Source organism: Rhinolophus ferrumequinum, chromosome 6 (genome assembly GCF_004115265.2).
Source record: "Rhinolophus ferrumequinum isolate MPI-CBG mRhiFer1 chromosome 6, mRhiFer1_v1.p, whole genome shotgun sequence".
Taxonomy (NCBI): domain Eukaryota; kingdom Metazoa; phylum Chordata; class Mammalia; order Chiroptera; family Rhinolophidae; genus Rhinolophus; species Rhinolophus ferrumequinum.
In genome coordinates, this window is record NC_046289.1 from 29,353,372 (window position 1) to 29,375,272 (window position 21,901).

Genomic DNA, 21,901 nt, shown 5'->3' on the forward strand with positions numbered 1-21,901 from the left:
CTCTCTGTAAAGCCATACAAGTAAGGGCATATTGCAACCCTTTGTTGTCTCCCCTCAGTGCAGAGCTATTTTTGAAGTCCAGAGCTTGTTCACAGGAGGGAAATGTGGAAAAGCACTGTGCATAGAGAATCGGGCTGCTGGAATATCCCCATTTCTCCTCCTACAAAGAACTTTAAACAGAAAGAATCCTGCAGATGCAACATCAATCTCAATATGTTCCATGAAGAATAAAGGGAAAACATAGAATGACAGCCAAAATATACAGTATAACTGTGACTGAGAAAAAAAAAAGAAACTGTATTGTATTCCCTTTCACACCGCTATGCTTTTATAAAAGTTAAGAATAACAGATGTAATACATCAGGCTTCCATGTTAATCCAGTACTTTGAAGTCTATAATTTTTTAAGTTTTATTGAGATGTGAAATTCATACACTATACAAGTAACCCGTGCACACAACTGGATGGTTTTTAGTAAATACAGAGCTGTGTAACCGCAAACAATTTTAGAATATTTTTATCTCTCCCAAAAGAAACCCCATACTGATTAGGAATCCCCCTTCCATTCCCTGCTATCTCCCCACTCCTCCACCTAAGGAACGACTAATCTACTTTCTGTCTCTATGGATTTACCTATTCTGCACATTTCGTATAAATGAACCAACATACATCCTTCTGTGACTGGCTTCTTTCACTTAGCATAATTTTATTAACATTCATCACGTTGAAGCATATTATATCAGTACTTTATTTCCTTTTATTGCCAAATAATATCCCATTCTATGGATATACCATATTTCATTGCCTATTCATTAGCTGGCAGACACTCGGGGTTGTTTCTACTTTCTGGCTATTATTAATAACGCTGCTGTGAACACTCACGTACAAGTTTTTGTGAGGATGTATGTTTTCAATTCTCTTGGATATACTCCTAGGAGTGGAACTGCTGGGTCATAAGGTAATAAACTCTATCTTTTAATATTGCTAGTTGAGGAAATGTTTTAACACAAAGAGCAATACACATTCTAAAATAAGAGTTGTGCATACTTTGTAAAAGCACTTTATCCCCCTACAATAAGTATATTTAAGTTAAATAAATACATCTATAACAGGAAAAGACAAACTTCAGTGTTACAAGTCATAAAAATTCTGAAAGAAAAGTATTTTCTACTTTTCACTTTTCTGGGTTTTCTCAATATGAAATATTGGTATTTCTTATTTAAATAAAATCTACTGAATTTCCTTGTTTTTACTTAAGTGCAAGAAATATTTGGAGTGACATTTCTGATACTCAAACAACAAACATCCATGTGCAAGTTTTTGTGTTGACATAAGTTATGTGTGTGTGTATATAATGTATTTTAATAATACATACTTGTAAAAACTAAAAAGAAAGTAAAAACCATCTGGATATTCTCATTTGTAAATAAGCATTGTCAATACTCAATGCTAATCTTCTTTCTATGCATATTCTGTCATCTTGACCATAAATCTCTGGATGTAAGTTTTTAATTCCTTAATATTTACACAAATGAACTGGAAAACTTATATCCACACAAAAACCTGCCCAGGGATGTTTACAGTAGTGTAACTTATAACTACCAAAACTTGGAAGCAACCAAAATGTTATTCCATAGGTGAGTGGATAAAATATTGTATATCCAGACAATGGAATATTATTCAGCACTAAAAAGAAATTAGCTATCAAGCTATGAAAAGATATGGAAGAAACTTAAATGTTTATCACTGAGAAAAGCTAATCTGAAATGGCTATATACTGTAAGATTCTAACCATACGACATTCTGGAAAAGGAAAAACTATGGAGATCAGTGGTTGCCACGGGTTGGGATGGGGGAGTGATGAATAGACAGAACAAAGAGGAGTTTTAGGGTAGTGGAACTATTCCGTACAATACAATGATGAATACGTGTAATTATACATTTGTCAAAACCCACAGGATGTACAACATCAAAAGTGAATTCTAATGTAAACTATGAACTTTGGGTAATAACAAAATCATCAATTCATTGATGTAACACATGTACCATTCTGGTGCAAGATGTTGGTAGTGGGGAAGATTATGCCTGTGTGCAGGCAAAGAGGTATGTGAAACTCTGGACTTTCTGCTCCATTTTGCTGTGAACTGAAAACTACTCTAAAAAAATAAAGTTTATTAATGAAAAATAAATAAATAAACAGTAGCCATCAGACAATAAATAATGAACAATAAAGAATCACTTACTACAGTTTCCTTGGCAGGAGGAGGCTTGATCTGTTGACTGGGAATCAGAACAAATGTCAAAGTACCATGCATATCGGACTGTAATAGAGAGATTACATAGTTTTTAAAATCTGTATTTATGAAAATCATTCTATGATCTTATGATCAATTTTCCCTAAACTGGACTATTCTGGAACCTTTAGGAGACAAAAAAAAAAATCTATAAAGATGATTCATTTCATCAGGAAACACAAATTATGCCTTTCATAGTCTCCATCATATTAGAGCTACCCCATAATATGGTATTCTGCAATTCTGGTCCACTGGGGAAAGGGAAAGCCACTTAGCCCGTAAGTCTTCAGTTTTTGTCTTGTATTTAGTGTAAGTTTAGGAAGACTCCACAGTGAAGGGTTGAATTATACCACAGTGCTATAACAATTCTGAGTTATCTATTCTGCCACACATCAATTTTAGCACAGTAGAATTTGAAACAGTAATTGTGACTAGATTTAGAAAAGTGATGTAAATATACAAATATTCTCACTTCCCAGATGCCGTATCTCTGTCACCCATTCTATTTACCTGTCTAGTCTTACTGCTAGGTTCACTATTATTTCCAGGTACAACACTGACTGCATTGTTCAGATACCTCCAGCATAGACAGTAATCACAATTTGTGGTGCTGAGATAGCAGGGAACACTGCTCTACCTAGAGATAGCAGCCGATAAAACAAGGGCTAAAAACAATGACCACTGGCACTTTGCTCTACCAAAGCAATGAAGGGAGTTGGGTGATAATAAGGACATAAGGATGTTTTCTAGGTTCTTCAAGATACATCAGCAGATAGGAGAGATTCTATTGTAACAACTGATGTTAAGTCACTAAGACCATAAATCTGGTTTGTGGTATATACAAAGTGATCATAAATTGCTCTCAAAAGTTGTCTACAAATGTTGTCTACAAATGTTGTCAAAAGTTGTCTACAAATGGCTTCCTGATTATACCTGCAATATCTAACAGACTTTACATGATGATGGAAATGTTCTGTATCTACACCTTAATATGGGAGCCATTAGCTACACACTGCTCTTGAGCACCGGAAATGCAGATAGGTGGAATGATAAACTGAATTTTAAATTTTACTTCATTTATATTGAAATAACTAACATATGTAGCCAGTGGCTATTATATTGGACAGCAAAGATGTATACCACTGCTATTATCTAATATTGTTAAGGAAACAACAATCAATTGTAGATAATAAAATAACAATATAAACATAAAAATCAGGAGTGCATGGACTTTGTTACTGTTTGCCTAGCAGATAGCACATAGAAGGCACTCAATAAATGGATGTTGAAAGAATTAATGAGTTATATTAGTGATTTCAGAGGCAAATAAAATATATCTAGTAGTAATAAAGCTCAAAATAAAAACTATCAATGGTACCCACCCCCAACTAAAGCTCTACTAATAAATATTGTGGAAATAATAATGTCATGTGAAAATTAAGCTAAAAATTATCTAGTGCTCTAAACAATTATTTTTAAAATGCTTTAAAAAATTTTTACTATTAAGTCTAATAACAAAAAACACAGCTTTTGAAAACCTACAATCATCCTGTGCCAACTTACCAACAAGTCAAAAACCTCATTGACATCTTTCCCCCGAATTTCAATACCATTAATTTCGAGAACTTCATCTCCTTCATGCAACAGACCACTTTTCTCTGCAGCACCTCCTTTTACTATCCGACTAATGATGACAGAATCCATTTCATTACGAACTGTAGCACCCTTAAAAAAAAAACAAAAAAAAAACAACTCAACGTCCAATTTTAAAATAAAAATGCAAATTTTTTGTTAAATATTTCCTCATTTTTAAGATCTCATTTTCTTCTATTCAACAATACTAGCCTTCAGTTATCTTGAGAAAAAAAATTTACTTACACAGCTAAAGTAATCATGATAATTAGGTTTGAAAGCTGACCATTTTCCCCACATTTTCTGCTTCAGAAACATTCCATTCATTAGAACTCAAAAATCAAGCAGACTTTTGAAGCATTCAACAGAAAGATTGCTTAAAAACAATGTGAAGACCTATAATCAAATTTGCTCTCTATATGCTGGATGCTATTCAAAATGGTTATATTATATTTTGGTGTAATTAGTGAACATGATATAACTATAAAAGTTCTTTTTCAAAATTCAATATATAATTAAGGAATGAATAATAATCTGTTTGATTATTCAAATGTTAAATATTACAGCTTCATCTAATCCATATTAAAATATATTAAACATTAATATTTATTACACAAATTGGAAGCACACTGAAATATATACATTCAAGAAATGGAAAGAGAGAATACAAGAAAAGCTTCAAAATAGTTTGTAACTTTTTAAAATTAAAGTTTATTGGGGTGACAGTGGCTAGTAAAATTACATAGATTTCAAGTGTACAATTCTGTAATACATCATCTATATATCACAGTGTGTGTTCACCACCGAGTCAGTTCTCCTTCAATCACCATATATTTGATCCCATTTATCCTCATCTACCAACCCCTAACGCTGTACCCCCTGATAACCACTAAACTATTGTTTATGTCTATCAGTTTTTGTTTCTTTGTCTTGTTTCTTTGTTGTTTTCAGTTTTATATGCCATATATCAGTGAAATCATATGGTTCTCAACTATTCTGTCTGACTTATTTTGTTGAGCATGATAATCTCAAGATACATCCATGCTGTCGCAAATGGCACTATTTCATACTATTTCTCTCCTAAACTTTTGTCATAACTTTCCCATTTTCTTTTCTATGGTAGGGGAAAAAAATCTAGTTACATAAACTGCCCATAAAATACAGTCCCCATTTTATGTATTACACTATTCAAGACACAATTTGAGACGTCAGAATTCAAGAATTTTCTCTGAAATTAAAGGAAAGATAATTAAGGCAATAATAGCAGATTAAGAGATTGAAAAAAGTTTTACATATAAAAACTATAAAACAAATATTAACATTAAGGAATACATACTTCTAAGTATATAAGTAATTGTGTTTCAATGGATTTAAATGATAAAAGATCAGATTTTCTAATTATTGTTAAAAAAAAAAAAAGCTGGCAGAATAATGAAGCAGATTACTTTTCTCTTTGTTCCTCAACAATTATTTCACAAGCTACTATTTTCATCAAATTATGGGTCAGAAAAGAACAAATTTTTCTCAGCTGAATAAGGAGTATGAGGAAGAACATAAAAGAATTCCAACAAATTAACCTCAAAAGAGATAAACTACCAGAAACATAAAGGGGTCTTCAACTAACTGCCGTACAAAAGATCCGTGTAGAGAGGACCTCAGAGCAGAGATGAGGAGCACTTACCAATGGAATATCTCGAGCCTTTTCTATACGAACTATTTTTACAGTTTCTCCTCCATACTGACCAATGCTTTCATAAACTCTCTCATCTGTAATGGGTTCGAGCTGCATTTCCTGCTCAGCCACCTTGTCATGGGCCAGTAAAAGTGCCTGTTTCAAAGAAATCCATCGCATTTAAGGTAATAGCATGATTTATCTCTATAGAGATTTTAACCTAATCATTACATAGTATTCTGATCATTAAACCGTTAAAAGAAATGTTATAAGTAATTACACAAGTATATTCAGATGTTTCCAAACTTTCCAATTGAAATACAGATGCAACCCTACATCTTTTATAGCAAATAATAACTAAAGATGTGTTAGGAATAACAGAGCATAATCTGCAATGGATGATGGAAGTCTAAAATGCTTATAAAATCAAAATCAATTTAAAGGTTCAACACAATAGATAATTTAAATTTACAGAAAATATAACCACAAAACAGAGAGGAATTTTTGTAAAATATAAGCTGTTAATTTAAAAAATAATGCAGTTAATTTTAAATATGAAAATATATAATCCAACAATTATTTTGCAGTGGGAGTTGTAAACAATCAAAACAGTCTAGATACCGCTGGAGGTCTCTTATAGTCCTAAGAGACTTTGATTCAGAGACTCTGAATATTGGAAAAACCACATATATAGTGCCCTGTCCATTTCCTACCTGAATATGTGGAGCATTCAGCAAAGCAGTTAATTCTTGCCCTTCCTTCTGGTGGATTGGCTTCAAAACAGTTTGTACCTAAGAAACAAAAAGAGGTCATTCTTCCGAGGTTGCAGAGACTACTACCAGCTCTATACAGTTATTTTTAAAAAGATACAATTTAAAATTGCAAAACCTACTTATAAGAAAGCGCTACAAAGAATTACAAGAAAAAATGTATTTGTTCTTCTCACAGTTTTCAATCTTGTTATCATGGTTAACAATAGCGTTCTTTATTTTTTAAAAATGCTAGGTAAGATTTTGGTATTCTACAAATGAACTACTTCCTTCTTGAAAGTTTCTCCCACCATACCATAAAACAGACTAACAACAATTACATAAGGGAAGAAAAACTGTTCTAACAGTTATCTTGCTATTTTATAGTTTTTTAAATCCTATGTTTATACCACTATATTTTAAATCAGAGATGGCATTTTCAAGAGTTACAGACTAACAAGATAAATTTATATGAAGAGTAAGGGAAAAACCATCAGGCTATAGTGAATTACATTTAAAAAATTCCCAATGTTGAGCAATTCTCACATGTCTAGAATAAACTCCACTTGATTATGGTTTTATTTTAGACTTTGTTCCTTATCTGTAGAATGGCACCTACCATTTAAGGTTCTTAAAAGATTGAAGTAATCCATCTGAACTGCTTAACACAGTATCTAGCACATAATAAATTATTACTTGAAATATTTCTAGATGTGAGTTATTCATATTTTAAGATTTCTACATTAATGTTCACAAATTGTTTTGATCCTTCGGTGAGCTGGTCATGTACACTGTTTTAGAAAAGTACTGTTTGGTTTTACTATCTAGGTCATACTATCTTAGTACAATGAGTTGGGAAATAGTGTAAGAACAGTTTGTTTAACATAAAATTTATGTGTAAGAACAGTTTGTTTAACATAAAATTGTACGTTCCTGAATGTTTTGATAGAGCCTATACATAAAAATCAGCAGGGTCTGGTAGATTTTTTTAGGGGTGGATTTCTGACTAACTTTAAATTTTATCAATAGTTACTGGTCTACTTTTTTTGGCTACCTTTTCAGTCACTTTTGGCAGTTTTTATTTTCTTAGAAAACTACCCACTTGATAGCACTTTCACATTTAGTAACATTAAGCTGTAACTGTATTATGTTATAAAAAATTTTTTTAATCTTCTGCATGCTTTTCTCTTTCCTAATGCTACTGATATTTTTTCTTCATCTAATTTGTTAAAGGTTTCTTATACCTTGTTACGCTTTTCAAAAAACCAGCTTCTAATGTTGAATCTATTGTTCTATTTAAATAATTTAATTCCTTTCTTCTGTTTCAGTTTATTTCCTTTTTCAATTTCTAATTACTTGAGCTATATGTTCAGTTCATTTACTTTCAATCTCTTTTCTTCTACCATAAATATTTAAAGGTACAATTTTGCTCTGCGGACTACTTTCCCCAAAAGATTATACTATACATGTTCTCATTGTCAATACCTCTGATTTTCTTCCCTTTTCTATTTCCAAACTCAATTACTCACCAAAAAGAGTATTTCACAATGCAGATAACAAAAATTATCACCATTAATGAATGAAAACATATAAAAGTAAATTTCTACAGAGAATTTTTTTTTTACAAAAGTAACTCATGATTTAAACAGGAATCCAGTAATTCTCTAATACCTCTTATGGCTATTTTAAATCATTTTATTAGTAATTCCCCTATCAAACTAAAAGACGATAATTTGGGGATTAACTAATTTGACCACAACAAGTGGATCAAAGTAATGACAATAACAAACCCAGGCAGTCCACTGGTTTTGGTACCTAGAAAAACATGTTTCTAATTGTAGAGTTCTATATGTATACACGGGATGGCATAGCAATTATCTTCTTCAAGAATTCCATTAAAGTCTTACTAATGGACAGGCACAGCAATACAAAACTATGGGTAATTAAATGCTGATTTTTTTAAATGAGGGTTCTTCTTTTTCAAATATAGCAAATCTAAGATTAATTTAAATTAAAATTTATAGTCTCAGATCATATACCTTTTGGTAGAGAAAGCTAGAGAAACCAATTCTGAGGGAGAAAGAAAATTTTGGATTAAAAATATACCAGAGGTATATAAAACATACCAAGTCAGCACAATAATTTTGTGTACAGGCATTGTTTCCTATTTTTTATTTTTAAATCAGTTCCTAAATTTCTCCGAGATCTTCCCTTCTAAAGAAATTTAAAACTCCTGTTAACTGTTTATTTCCTTCCCCTATTAATCCAGCTGTTACCTATTTTACTGTCAACACACATCATCAGCTACTTTCTACAAAGGCCTGAGGAATTAAATGGCTAGTCTTACATCATACTGGCTCCTTTCCATTGGCCTATAAAGATGCTCTAATCTCTTATCTTTAGAAAGAAAATACTCTCTTCCTGATCTTGTACTCCTCTCTAGCTACACTACTTTTCTTTATTTTCCTTCAGAGCCAGATATTTTACAAAAGAAGATAGGAAAACAGCCTATGAAAAAATGTTCAACATCAAACTAAAACAAGACACCAGTTACACAACTGCTAGAATGATAAACAGGAAAGAATCCAAACATCCACCAATAGGTAAGTGATTAAACAAATTGTGAGATATGCATACAATGAAATACTACTCAGCAAGAAGTTACAAACTACTGATGCATGGATGAATTTGAAAAACATTATGCTGAGCAAAAGAAGTTAGACACGAAAGACTATGTACTCCATTTATATGAGATGTCCAGAAAAGACAAATCTGTAAAAACAGAAAACAAATCAGTGATGCCTAGGGCTCACTCCCTGGGGAGTGGGAGGGAGGTGGTCATTGTCTGCAAAGGGTCGTGAGGGAGCTTTGTGGCGGTGTGGACGATTCTGTAACTTGACTGTGGCAGCAGATTACACAGGTGTATACATGAGTCAAAATATACTGAGCTATACAATAAAAACACACCAATTTTGTGTAAGTAAATTATATCTCAACAAAGTTGGTTACCAAAAAAAAGGAAAAAAAGAAAATGTCCATAACCTCAAAACTATGACTCTCTATACATATATATCCTTTACACTTACTTTTACCCTAATGAAATCATGCTACTTATACTGTTTCATAAGTTTTATAACTATTTCAGTTTGATACTAATTAAAATATTTTATTTTTCTATGTCACTAAATATCCTTTTCAATTTTAAAACAAATATAACCATTCTAGTTCTCGTTGGTATATACCTCAACGTCTCAAAATCAAATACCATTTCCTAGTCTGTTGGCTTGCATTTTTGCTGGATAAGCAAAAGTTAATTAAATGAAACCCAGTTCTCAACCTTTTCTTTATAAAACCATTTTAATGACCAAAAAAAACTGTTTTGCATTTATTAATAAATATTCTAGATTGTCAAAGATTTAATCTGGATCTCAAAATCTGAAGTTTTCATAGGCTTTATTATATATTTCATGTTTAACTGATATTTTAAATTATAAAAAACAAAGAACACTTCCTACTGGCTTAAGAAATTTTTTCACTAAATTCATTGAGTTGTTTTTTTACTTACTCAAATTAAATTTCCACTAAAAAATAATACAGCTGAGGCATAGATAATTTCTTCTAAACACTGAATATTAAAATAACTGGAATTTAAAAAAAAAATAGATGGAATTATGAATACTAAAAAGCAAAACTTTAGGCAATGGGCACATTTAACACCCTAGTCTTTGCCAGTCACAAAAACCTCATTTGGCCTCAATATTCAGCAATATAAAACAGAAAGGTGATTAGGTGACTGCTAAGGTTTTTCCAACTGTAACATAAAGGCAAGGAGTGCATTTAACCTTCAGAGTTGTATTATCAGATTTACACTCTTCTTTGATGAGCTCTGAGTATGTACTTTTCTTGACTGCCATGCATTGTAAATCAGGGCTGTCACACAGCTGTGCGCACTCCAGGGTAAGTCATTCACATGCAGCACAACCATACATGGTGGCTGACGAGGTTCCTCATCATGCACTCATTTTAAGACCAGTCTCGCCCCAAGGTCACTATCACCCACACATCCCACCACTACCAAAGCAACACAATTCTCAAGTATTACTGAAGAGATTTTAAGAAAGTGAAAGTAAACTTTCAGAGTATCTCCTTGATACGGTACTTTGAAAATTGTGAACCATGTAAATATGTTAACCATCCTAAAACTAACATTCAAAATTGATTTTTTGAGTCCTTTTCAACCATGTCTTTCTCTCCCAAAGCTTTTCCTCTTCAAGCCACGTCTAGCTCTTTGCTCCTCTCAATCCTTAAACCCTTTAAACTATGCTGCTGCTTTTATCCTTTCTGTTGTCTGTTATGTTCTTCAACTGGAACAATTTTCTCTCTCTCGCTTATCTCACTTTTTTTCCCATCCATTGTTCTATTCAACAAAACAGAGGCCCAGGAGCTAGCTGAACAAACCTTCCTCCTAAAAATAGGGAAGAGAATTATAATGATTTATTATGTATCCCTCCCAACCCTATACAATAGAAGTTACATTATATTTGTAAATAAATAAGATCAAACTAATGTCTGTTACTCCAATCTCTGTAAGGAAAGTAATTTTCAGAAAAACCATTTAAACTATGATAAATAAAACTACAGGGAAAATTTTTTTAAAAAAGTTTTGCATACTTAAGTTTAATAATAAAGATGAGTACTAAAAAAAGGTTTCAACTAGCTCTTTTAAACTCTAGTAGATGGAAAATTTCCTTCCTGCGAACAGGTCCTTAGGTCACACTTTCTTATCATGGGCAACACTAGACTTTTCACAGCCACTCTTACACATAGGATCTTTGCCCACAGTTGGTATCTAAATGAAGAAAATACACTCTGTACTATCTGAAAAGTGCCTCCTAACCCATTATATAGGTCTGTAGCTCTGGAGGTCCTCCTCTTCCTCCTAGCCCATCTTCTGTCTTGTGTCTGGGTTCAATGAAATAGATTTACTTGACGGGATTCCAGAATTTAATTAGTTTACATAACATCAAAATAACTTAAAATCCTATAATAATGACAGAATATCCACCCCCACCCCCCCAAAATAGGAGATGGCTTATTTAGATCCTTTTAAAACTTTCAATTTAAAAATATCTGCAGAATACAATAAACACTGAACATCAACAAGCAGCAGAAACTGGAACTTACAAAGTCAGCATGTTAACAAGAGAAACTCTCACTGCAGATTAAAATTTAATCATTTTGGACCTTCTACAGATTTTATAGGGGAAAAACTTCAAAATACAGTCATGCTACCACATAACGACAATACCTTTTGAGAAATGCATCATTAGGTGATTTCATCATGCAAATATCATAGAGTGCACTTACATAAATACAGATGGTACAGCCTACTACACACCTGGGTTATATGGTGTAGCCTATTGCTCCTAGATTACAAGCCTGTATAACATGTTACTATACTGAATACAGCAGGTAATTGTAACACAATGGTATACTTTTATAGGACTAGCAGTGCAGGTTTATTTACACCAGCATCACCATAAACAAATAATGCATTGTGTTAGGACAGCTGTAACGTCACTGGGCAACAGAAATTTTTCAACTCCCTTATAATCTTATAAGACCAGTTGTGTATGTGGTGTCATTGACTGAAACATCCGTAGCAGCACATGACTGTATCTACAAGTAACAAATCTTAGAAGTTATATATTTATGATACCTGATTATCAGATATAATTTTACCTCATCTGTATTCTAATATATAGTGCTTAATATATAGTGCTTAATATAAAACTATACCAAAAACATTTTAAAAAACTTTCCCCTTTAGTAATTTAGACATATTATTTCTCTTACCATGTAAACATGAAATTTTACATACAAAACTAACTCTCTTCTTTCATGAAACAGAGTCCTGACTCTGAAACAAGCATGTATTTTTTAGGATAAAATGTATATGGCAAATTTTTCCTAACACAATAAATTATTACGTTATCAGTAGTAATCAATTCCAACAAGCCTATATTCACATCAGTATTTTCTAATAATACTGCCTTAGTATTGCTAACAATTACCTTGTATATGTCAATGAGATCTTTAGAATACATACCTCTTGTGCAAGATCTTGTGCATTGGAGATAAGAGGAAAGGGAGGACTGGCTCGGTTCATGTGTACTGTGACAGCGTTGTGTATCTTAAATGCATTCTGGAAATCTTTATTTTGCACAAGTTGTAAAAGCAGTGAAATATCCTCCTGGCTCTGAGAATCTACCAAAGTATGTTGGATATGTTTAAGAGAAGAAAACAAGTCTTCCACTTCTAGTAGGAGGAGGAAAAGGTACCCAAAATTAATTTTCTGTCTAAATTCAACATTTAAGACAAAATTTCTTGAATAACAATTTAAGTTTCCAAAAAACCCCCAAAACCTGCATATATTTTTGATTGTCAAATCACTATCATTTTACTGATTTTTACATAAAACTCTTTAAAAATTATACAATAGGACATTTTCAAGTGTTTTAATTATAAAACTAATACTATGAAAATACAGAAATGAATAAAAAAATTTAAAATCATTAATAGTCTCATCACCTAGAAGCAACTTTATTTTTAAACATCTTACAGCATCTCCTTTTTTCATTTAACAGTACATTTTAATTGTTTTCCCAAATCACCAGTCTTTAAAAAAATTATATATAATGGCTTCATGATATTCTATTACATGGCTAAACCACAACTTATAACCATTACACTAAAGTTGAGCACTCAAGCTGCTTTCATGTTTGCTATTATAAGTAATAATAAACATTTCAGTACATAATGATCATTTCTGCATAAAAATTTGTCTGAGATAAATAGAATTCTAAAATAAGACTGACATTTAAGAAGTTGAAAGGCTTTCCAGGGAGGTTTTACTAATTTACATCCTATTAGCAATATTTTCACCAATATTTAACATTACCATTTACTGGAAATGGTTTTCTAATTTTTCCATTTGTCTCTTAGTTATTTTTATGGTAGCTTTCATTGCTGGTGTTTTTAACTTATGGGTTAAGAATGATACACCTTTCCCTGCGTGATTTCTTTCACTGTTTCCTTGCTTATAAACTCCTTCCCCTAGGTCATTAAATATTGACCTACATTTCTTTGAGCTTCTTATGGCTTCTATTTCATAATAAACTTTAATCCATCTGGAATTTATTTTGTTATAGATTTGAAGGAAAATTTTAACTTCATTTCTTTTTTTCTGAGTAATTAACCAATTATTCTAACACGGTTTGTTGAATAACCCTTCCTTTTCTACTTATCTATAATACCACATATATCAGGGTCTGTCTTTAGCTCGTTGGCCTATCAGAATGACAATGTCTTATTATTGTAGCATTATAGTCTGCTCATATTGATATAAGTACCTGCTCATTTATTTTTCAAAAATGTCGACTATTCAAAATAAGTTACAGAATAATTTTTTGAGGTATCTCCCACTTTCTCTTTCATATTCTTCCAAAAACAAAAATCCTAATGAGATTTTGACTGAAATCAAACTTGTAAATGGGAAACTTAATAGTGGATACTGTCTTATATATAGTCTCATGGGAAAACCCTCTGGGTTTAAGGTTTTTGGTGGTCTTCTTCACATAAGGTCTTTAAAAAGCTATTGATTCTTGTATATGTATCTTGTATCCCACTACTTAACAGTAGTTCATTTTTTTTTATAGCTTTGAATAGTTCTTCAGTTGTTTCTTGAGGATCCCTATCTTTTACCCCCCAAATCAAAACAGCTTTAGTCTTTCTTATTTTATTTATATATAAACATATAAACATGTATATATACATATATAAACATATATATATAACATATATATAAAGAACATATACATGTTCTTTAGTAAACTGCAGCAAAAAAACTGAAAAAAAATAGAAAGTGAAATTGTCATTAGAATGACTTAACAAGCTGTGATCCAGAGCTAAATAAAACTTGATAAATAGCCAGAATTTAACCATAAGCTGGTATCGACAAGAGTAGATAGAATACAGATAAAGGAAATTGGGAGATACTGGTCAAAGTATACAAACTGTCAATTTTATGGGAAGAAGTTTTGAGGATCTAATGTATAGTCACCAATACTGCAAATATATATTTGATAATAATATACCTTCTGGTTAAGAACCACTGACTCAAAGGCTTTATTAACATCAGTTATTGTAATACTTTAAGAGATGATATACTTGGGATTAAGATGCTCAAAACTATTTTCTTCTGTATTAAATAGCGTTGATTGCTACATTGAGTGTTTGTGTCTGATTTAAGTTACTCTATTTGACAACTATTTTCTTTTGTTGCCCTCTTCTTGCTTCTGTTATAAACACAGTATATAATTTTCATATTTAGAATATTTTAAATATAAATAAGATACTGCAGTCATAAGCCAGCAAGAAAAACTAGGGAAAATAAGGTAGGGTAACTTAAAGTAGGAATGGCTTAATGCGAGATACAACTTGAGATCAAAGACCTTATTTCAGGAGATCAGTTAACAGGTGAGACACTGCTCAGACAGGAAACGGGAAATTTTGTGGTTAGTCCAAAAGGAATAATAGCTTAAAGTTCTAAGAAATAAGTAGGCTTCTCATGTTGACAGAAACTGAGGTAAGGAATACAGGTTCCAGAGAAAAGATGAAATCTGGTCAATTTATTCATATTGTGTTCATACTGAAGAATTCTAAAGCCATACAGATCACCTAGGACAGTTCAAAATCCAGAAGAAAAAAAATCTCAGGGTCAAACCGGAAATGACTTTCTCTCCGGAGGTCAGAGACCAAGATAAGATCTGTAGGAACAGGAAGGCTGTAAAGCAGAACAAATGCTACAACCAAATCCCAAAGAGGCTGATGACCGAGTACATAATAATGGGTTCCTGGAGAACATAAGGACCATGCCAATGCTAGAAATATCAACAAATTTAACCTAGCTTAAGGTTCAAGTTTTTTAGGTTAGCATCAAGACCAATTTAAACTTGTTAACTATCATCTTTTAGAACTTCATTTACCTCTATTAATTCCTATTCACGTTTCTATGGTTTAATTAGTAAAAACTTTTCACTGAAATTATCTTTTTTTTAGGTGTTGTCTCCAAACTTATGTCAATCAATGTTGCCAGACTAAATTGAAATCACTTGCACTTTTACAATTACAATTAAATATTACCATTATTGAAAAACTACAGGTGTGTATTTGCCCCAAATCACATTAGTCATTGCCATTATTGAATACTAAGATATAGAACAATACCATATTATATGCATATACCTTATGTTATGTATAAAATAAAAACCCTGAAAACTTTTCCCAATAAAAATAAAAACAAAATAACACTAAAACCTGAGACATACATAATTCAGGCCAAATCTTTACACAGGGAGAAAATAATGCCATAGACAAAAATGGCACGTGCATGAAGAACCCATTTCTTCAACTTCTAAGCCAGTGCTTTCTCTGCCACTCCAAGGAAATGATAAAAAAAATAAACTTTTTTTTTTTTGGGGGGGGGCAGGTTCTAGTGTTTGATTGTGATATGTATGCTGTTTTGTTTTGGGAAAGCTGTCCTGAGATTTCTTTTCACTCAATACAGCAGCATGTGATGTATACTGACTAGTATTTAGAGGAGCCTTCTACTTATGTTATGTTACCATGTATGTGTAGGAAGAATTTCCTCTAGTTAACTATGTTTGTGCATGTTTATACATATAATGCATGCGTTTTAATCGTTCACACATTTTTTATAATATTGTTGCATTTTACTTTGGCTATTTTAACCAAGTGTCTTATGCTTTAAATATTTTCTCGGAGTATTTTATTTCATCTCTAACATTACAATAGTATGCTAGGTAGTACACTGGGAAAAAGTTCAGCAAAAGAAACCAAAACTGCGATTTCTATGAATGGAGAAGCTATTTATCTTTTTGAGAAATGTTGTAAAGCATCTTTGATAGTGTTGCACTAGCCTGGTAGCCAAGTAGTATAGCAAAATTGACAACTATGATTTACATGGACAGTTTTCAGATAAATTCCCTATCTACTTTCATGACCAATTTAGCTGGGAAAGTTTCCAGACAGCATTCTTATGCTGGAAAACTGCCCAAATTTCTCTCATCCCATTTGAACTTGAGTTCAAATGTTTCCATCAAAAATATTTAATGAATAAGCAGAACAGATTAAGTTACCAGACTCAAAGAGTCTTAACTTCATTAAATATACGTAGCTTGACAATATATGGACTAAACCATATGCAGCTGAAACAAATGAGTATTTCAGAGAAAATATGAAATATCAAATGATACAAACCCTCTTCTGAAATTAGTATGTACTTACAAGTAAGTTTATCAATTTAAAGGACATTAAAAATGATGTTCCCTCTGTCCAATAACAGTTTTAAGAGCACACAAAGAGCAACAAACATCTACAGCATTAGTCTTAAAATACTGATTATGATGTATGAGTTCACTCTCTTTACTCAGCTCTTTATTAGAAAATTAGGAATAGAATTCTGACAAGGGGTCTTTTCTTTGATATTATGTATGATGTCATAATAAAAAATAATTGTTGGCAACATCAACTCAGAGATTCTCATTTTGATATTCTCATTTATATTTTAGTTTCATATAAAAACTCTTAATTTCAAAGGTTAGAATATTTAGTTGTAGGCTGAAAAAAAAACTTTTGTTTCTATACAGTACATCTTTAAAAGCACTTGACAAATACCTACTATTCAAGAATTTTCTACACATTTAAATGTCTCCCGTTTTCTACGTAACATTTAATTGTCGGATGCAGCAATTACGTTATATGTTACTTATAACAAAAAGCCACCTAAGTTCTTCAATATTCTGTGTAATTCCAGAGGGAATTTAAAAAATCTAATCAGATGTAACTAAATCAGTCCTGACAATTATGTACCCTCTTCTGTGATAACAAAGAAGAGAGACAACAAAGAGGACAGAATACAGAAAGGACTTCCCATACACAGAAATCACAGGCTCCCTTCCCACTCCCATACACAGAGACACAACAGACACAAGGAGAAAGAACCACAGAGAAAAACAGAGGTAAATGAAGAATCACAGAGCTAGCGAGAAAGAATGACACAAGTGCCGAGTGGGAGTGGACAAAGAAGGCAGTACTGAGCTAGACTGGTACCTCAAGCAAGGTAGGATGGAGGGAGGGCAGAAATGGGGACACTATGCAAAGGGGAGGGCAAAACCAGGCATAGCAAATCTGGCTTTGGTGATAAATTCTAATCTGTAACAACTTTCCTTCTAGGATGTTCTTTATATCTAGTTTATATTCCTTGTCGTACGTTTTGATCTATTTCCTCTAACCTGATGTCCAGTAGAAATTGTTTTAAGTTCCCATCATCTTCTCTAACATTTCACACAACACTTACATGGTGATTATTTATGTTAAAAGGCAGGACATATTATCTATTAGGTTGGTACAAAAGTAATTGTGGTTTTTGCAATTATCAACCTGTTAAACCGCAATTACTTTTGTACCAACCTACTAAAAGTAAGAAAAATAACTTACATTTGATTTTGGGATACAATTAAACAGACAAATACAGACATACACGTTAAGTCCATAAATCTACCCCTGAACTCTCTCCTCTCCCTTTGGCCTCTTCCGGCTGCCTAAAACGAAGTAAAAGAATGAAGACTAAAATAGGCAACAGAAAGCATTACCAAGACTGGCTCTATCTGAGAATTCCATCTTCAAATACCCAAGTCTCTGGGCAGCCATCTGGGAAAATTTTTTGGCTGTAAGGGTAAACACTAAAATTACCCAAGGAAGCTAAGGAATCTCCACCTCTGGAAATCTTTCAAAGCAATGGAGATAACCATCCACCCTGGATTAGCTTTGCTTAGGTTTACTTATTGCTATTATTTACCCCACATGAAAACAGAGACTGTCTAGAGAGCTCTTCAGCATTAAGATTCTTCCATTTCATTGTTTCAATAATACCAGTTCTTTTAACTTCTCCTCAGAAATTTCTAGATTTCAACCAACTTCATCACTTTTATCTGAAGATTTTTAAGATGTCTTTTTTCCCTAAACTTTACAGTCAAAATGAATATTGAAAAGAGCATTTATCTCAATATTCCATTTTTTTTTGAGTATGAGCAAATTATACCAGGTTCCAGTATATCTATCTGCTAAATCACAATTAGAACTTTCATTCAAGAAATCTTTGCTTAAATCAAAATAGTCTTTTCTTTTTTTCTTTTTAAATTTAAGAACATAAAATTTAGATCTCTGAACTTTGGTTTTCAGTGGACTAGGTCAAAATGAATTTATTAAAAACAATCAGAAGCTCAGGAAAGATCCTGAACAATAATGACTCATTAACAAATTGGATTACAAATTAAAAACAAATACTAGACAAGTACATAAGCAAAGGTAGTCGAGAGAGACAGCAGAGCAAGAACCTTACCCCTAAATATGTGAAGACAATGAAAAACTGTCACTGAAGTACAAAAACTTTGTGATTTTTCTCTGGATGAAACTGAAAGAGGTTTGGAGAGGAAAAAAAAGAAGCTCCAAAATTTGGAGTCAGAATACCTGGGTCCTAGTTTATGGCTTGACCACTTATCAGTTGCATTACATGTCACTGGACAGCCTACTTCAAGTCTCTGGGCCTTTTTATAAAATAAGTGGGTTTAACTATAATAGTATTTCTCAAACCTTTGTTGGTGATCCATTAAAAATATATATATTTTATTTCTCAACCCAGTATTATACACATACCTATTTGAAATAAAAGATTTATGAATACTTATGTGCAATACAATATACTTTAATAGTTTCGAATTGTTCTTAAAAAATTACTGGTTGATAGGATAGCTAAAATTAAAAGACCTATAATAATACGTAGAAGCAAGGATGTACAGAAACTTGAACCCTCCCATATTGCTGGTGAGAATGTAAAACAATGCAGATACTGTGGAAGATATAGCAGTTCATCAATAAATTAAAGACAGAATTACTGTAGGACCCAGCAATTCCACTCCTGAGTGTATATCCAAAAGAATTAAAAACAGGTGTTCAAACAAAAACTTGTACATGAATTTTACAACAGTACTATTCACAATAGTCAGAGGATGGAAACAACCCAAATATTTCATCAACAGATAAATGGATACATAAAATGTGGTATATATCCAAACAATGGACAATTATCCAGCCATAAAAAGTAATTAAGTACTGCTTCATGCTACAACAAGAATGAACCTTGAAAACATCATGCTATGCGGAAAAAAGCCAGTCACAAAAGGCCACACACTGTATGATTCAGTTATTTGAATGACCTGAATAAACAACAGACAGAAGGTAGATTAGGGTTATAGGGAGGGGAGTATAGGAAATGATTGCTAATGGGTATAGTTTTTCTTTCTGGAGTAAGGAAAACACTCTAGAATTATATAGTGGTGATGGTTGCACAATTTTGTGAACATACTAAAAACTCACGAACTGTACACTTTAAAAGAGTGAATTTTATGATATGTGAATATTTTAATAAAACTGTTATTTTTAAAAATAAAATTTAAAAAATCGCTGTTTAAGGTCCACAGATTAATTTAATGCACTAGAAAATTAGATGATCTCTCTGGTGGCTTCTGGTTCTTATAGAAGTCAGATTTTAGTCACACCTACATTGTACCAAATGCTTATAAAACATTTTTCCCCTCGGTCCTCCAGAAAATCCTGAAACTAAGGCTCAAAAAAGTTAAGTAACTTGTCCAAGGTCAATAGCAATTAAGTTAAAAAGTATTTAAACTCTACATCTGATTCCAGATATTCTGCACTTTTCAATATGCAATGATGTTAATGCATTTCTGAACATATCATAATGATGCAAGTCTTGCAAGAAGGAAAAAGTTAAAATGTATTATTACTTAATAGGTGAAATGAAGTTTTGACGCATTGTGTCACAGGCTGAATGGTGTAGCAATTAATTACTTTTCAATAGAATTATGCGTATTTAACAACCGAATATTACATGACTATATCCATACTCTAATGAATTTTTTAAATCTTTATTTTAGGTTAGTCCTAGTTTTAGCAACCTTGACAAATTAGAAAATTTTCAAATGGTCCCAACATTTTAAACATTAAACCTAGTACCAATAGGTCTAATCGTTTCACTTCCAGGGAAAAAAAAGAAAAAGTCCCTCAAAGAATGGCTAATGAAGTTTGGAAATATCTAAAGCAATTGAGCATAAATTTAATAGCAAGAATAATTAACTTCTCAGAAGTCGGCTGACCTCAAGGTTTACCGGCACTGGAATTTTGTTTGTTGGCTTACATAAACTATATTTTAAAAGCCAGTCTTAAAATAAGATCACCACAATCTAGCAATATTCCAGAATTTCCCATGATCAATCAAAAGTCAAAGATCGTCAGAAATAAATGTGGAAGAGATATTTTACTTTACAACATCAACTACAGAAGTACTCGACTTAATAATTTGAATATTCAGAGACATCTGGCAAAAAAATATGTAGACACTAACAAAGATTAAAACATGCTATTATTAATATTATAAAAATATTTTATTTACCCTAGTTTTCTTCCCCTTGGTATGTCTTTATTTATTTTCTTCACACTAAAAGCATCTGGTGTAAATTAGAAAGCCCCTAATCACAAATTTGAGGAGTCTCCTTATTAAACGCAAAACAGCTCACCATGGGTGTAGGTGAGTGAGTGTAACTTTCATAAGGTCTTTTCAAAGATACAACAATCATATAGTCACATACTTGTATATGATAGATTGCAGTGCTTTCTAGTTTATTCCCTTTAAATATTCTGTCTACTATATTTACTTGTCTACAACCGTGGCCCAAAATTACTTATCTGTGAATACAAAAACCAAAACAGTGAAATCTATAATCTAGAGATATCTGAAAAGAATCCTGTATCTACCTCATCCCATTCTAACTTGCATTCTGTTTTTTTCCTCAAGATTTCTCTCACAAGGTAGTTTGCTTTGCTTATGAAAGAGAACTAGACAATATTTTATTTGTAGCAAAGCAAGTTTTAATAACCATGTCAATTTTAAGGAAAGCCTTCCTAATGCATCAAAATTCTGATAATTTATAATACTAATATTAATTATTCATTTAGAGTTAAGTTCCCACATCACTATTTTCTAATTTTCAACAAGGATCTGACTGCTTTTAAACAAGAAAATTTAGTTCATCCTTTCTGAATATTTTCTATCAATTCCATCCCTGTACTGTTATTACTATAGTGCCAAATTTATAAATACACAGGGTGCCAAAAAATGTATACACATTTTTAAAAAGGAAAAAGTTGTATTAGAATTGTAATACTCAATATATACCGACAACAAAAGATGAATACAAGTCATGTGTATACATTTTTTCCACACCCCTGGTACTTTCATTAAAAACTACCACCCAGACAATTAAAGTATCTAAACTTCCGATTACATTTTCAATTCCTAAAGAGTATTTTCTCTACTCACAGATAAATGATGCTGCA

General features: G+C 32.1%; 1 protein-coding gene across 7 annotated transcripts in view; it reads right to left on the reverse strand.

The window, feature by feature from the left end:
• PALS1 (protein associated with LIN7 1, MAGUK p55 family member) overlaps nt 1-21,901 on the reverse strand; it is a 76,085-nt gene that overhangs the window by 22,996 nt on the left and 31,188 nt on the right. For all 7 annotated transcript variants that reach the window (XM_033108242.1, XM_033108243.1, XM_033108241.1 and 4 more), the window contains 5 exons: nt 12,456-12,664; nt 6,311-6,388; nt 5,607-5,753; nt 3,857-4,018; nt 2,243-2,320 (listed from right to left, as the gene is read on the reverse strand). In XM_033108242.1, the coding sequence (XP_032964133.1) occupies nt 2,243-2,320; nt 3,857-4,018; nt 5,607-5,753; nt 6,311-6,388; nt 12,456-12,664 (674 nt within the window). The remainder of the gene's footprint in view (nt 1-2,242; nt 2,321-3,856; nt 4,019-5,606; nt 5,754-6,310; nt 6,389-12,455; nt 12,665-21,901) is intronic.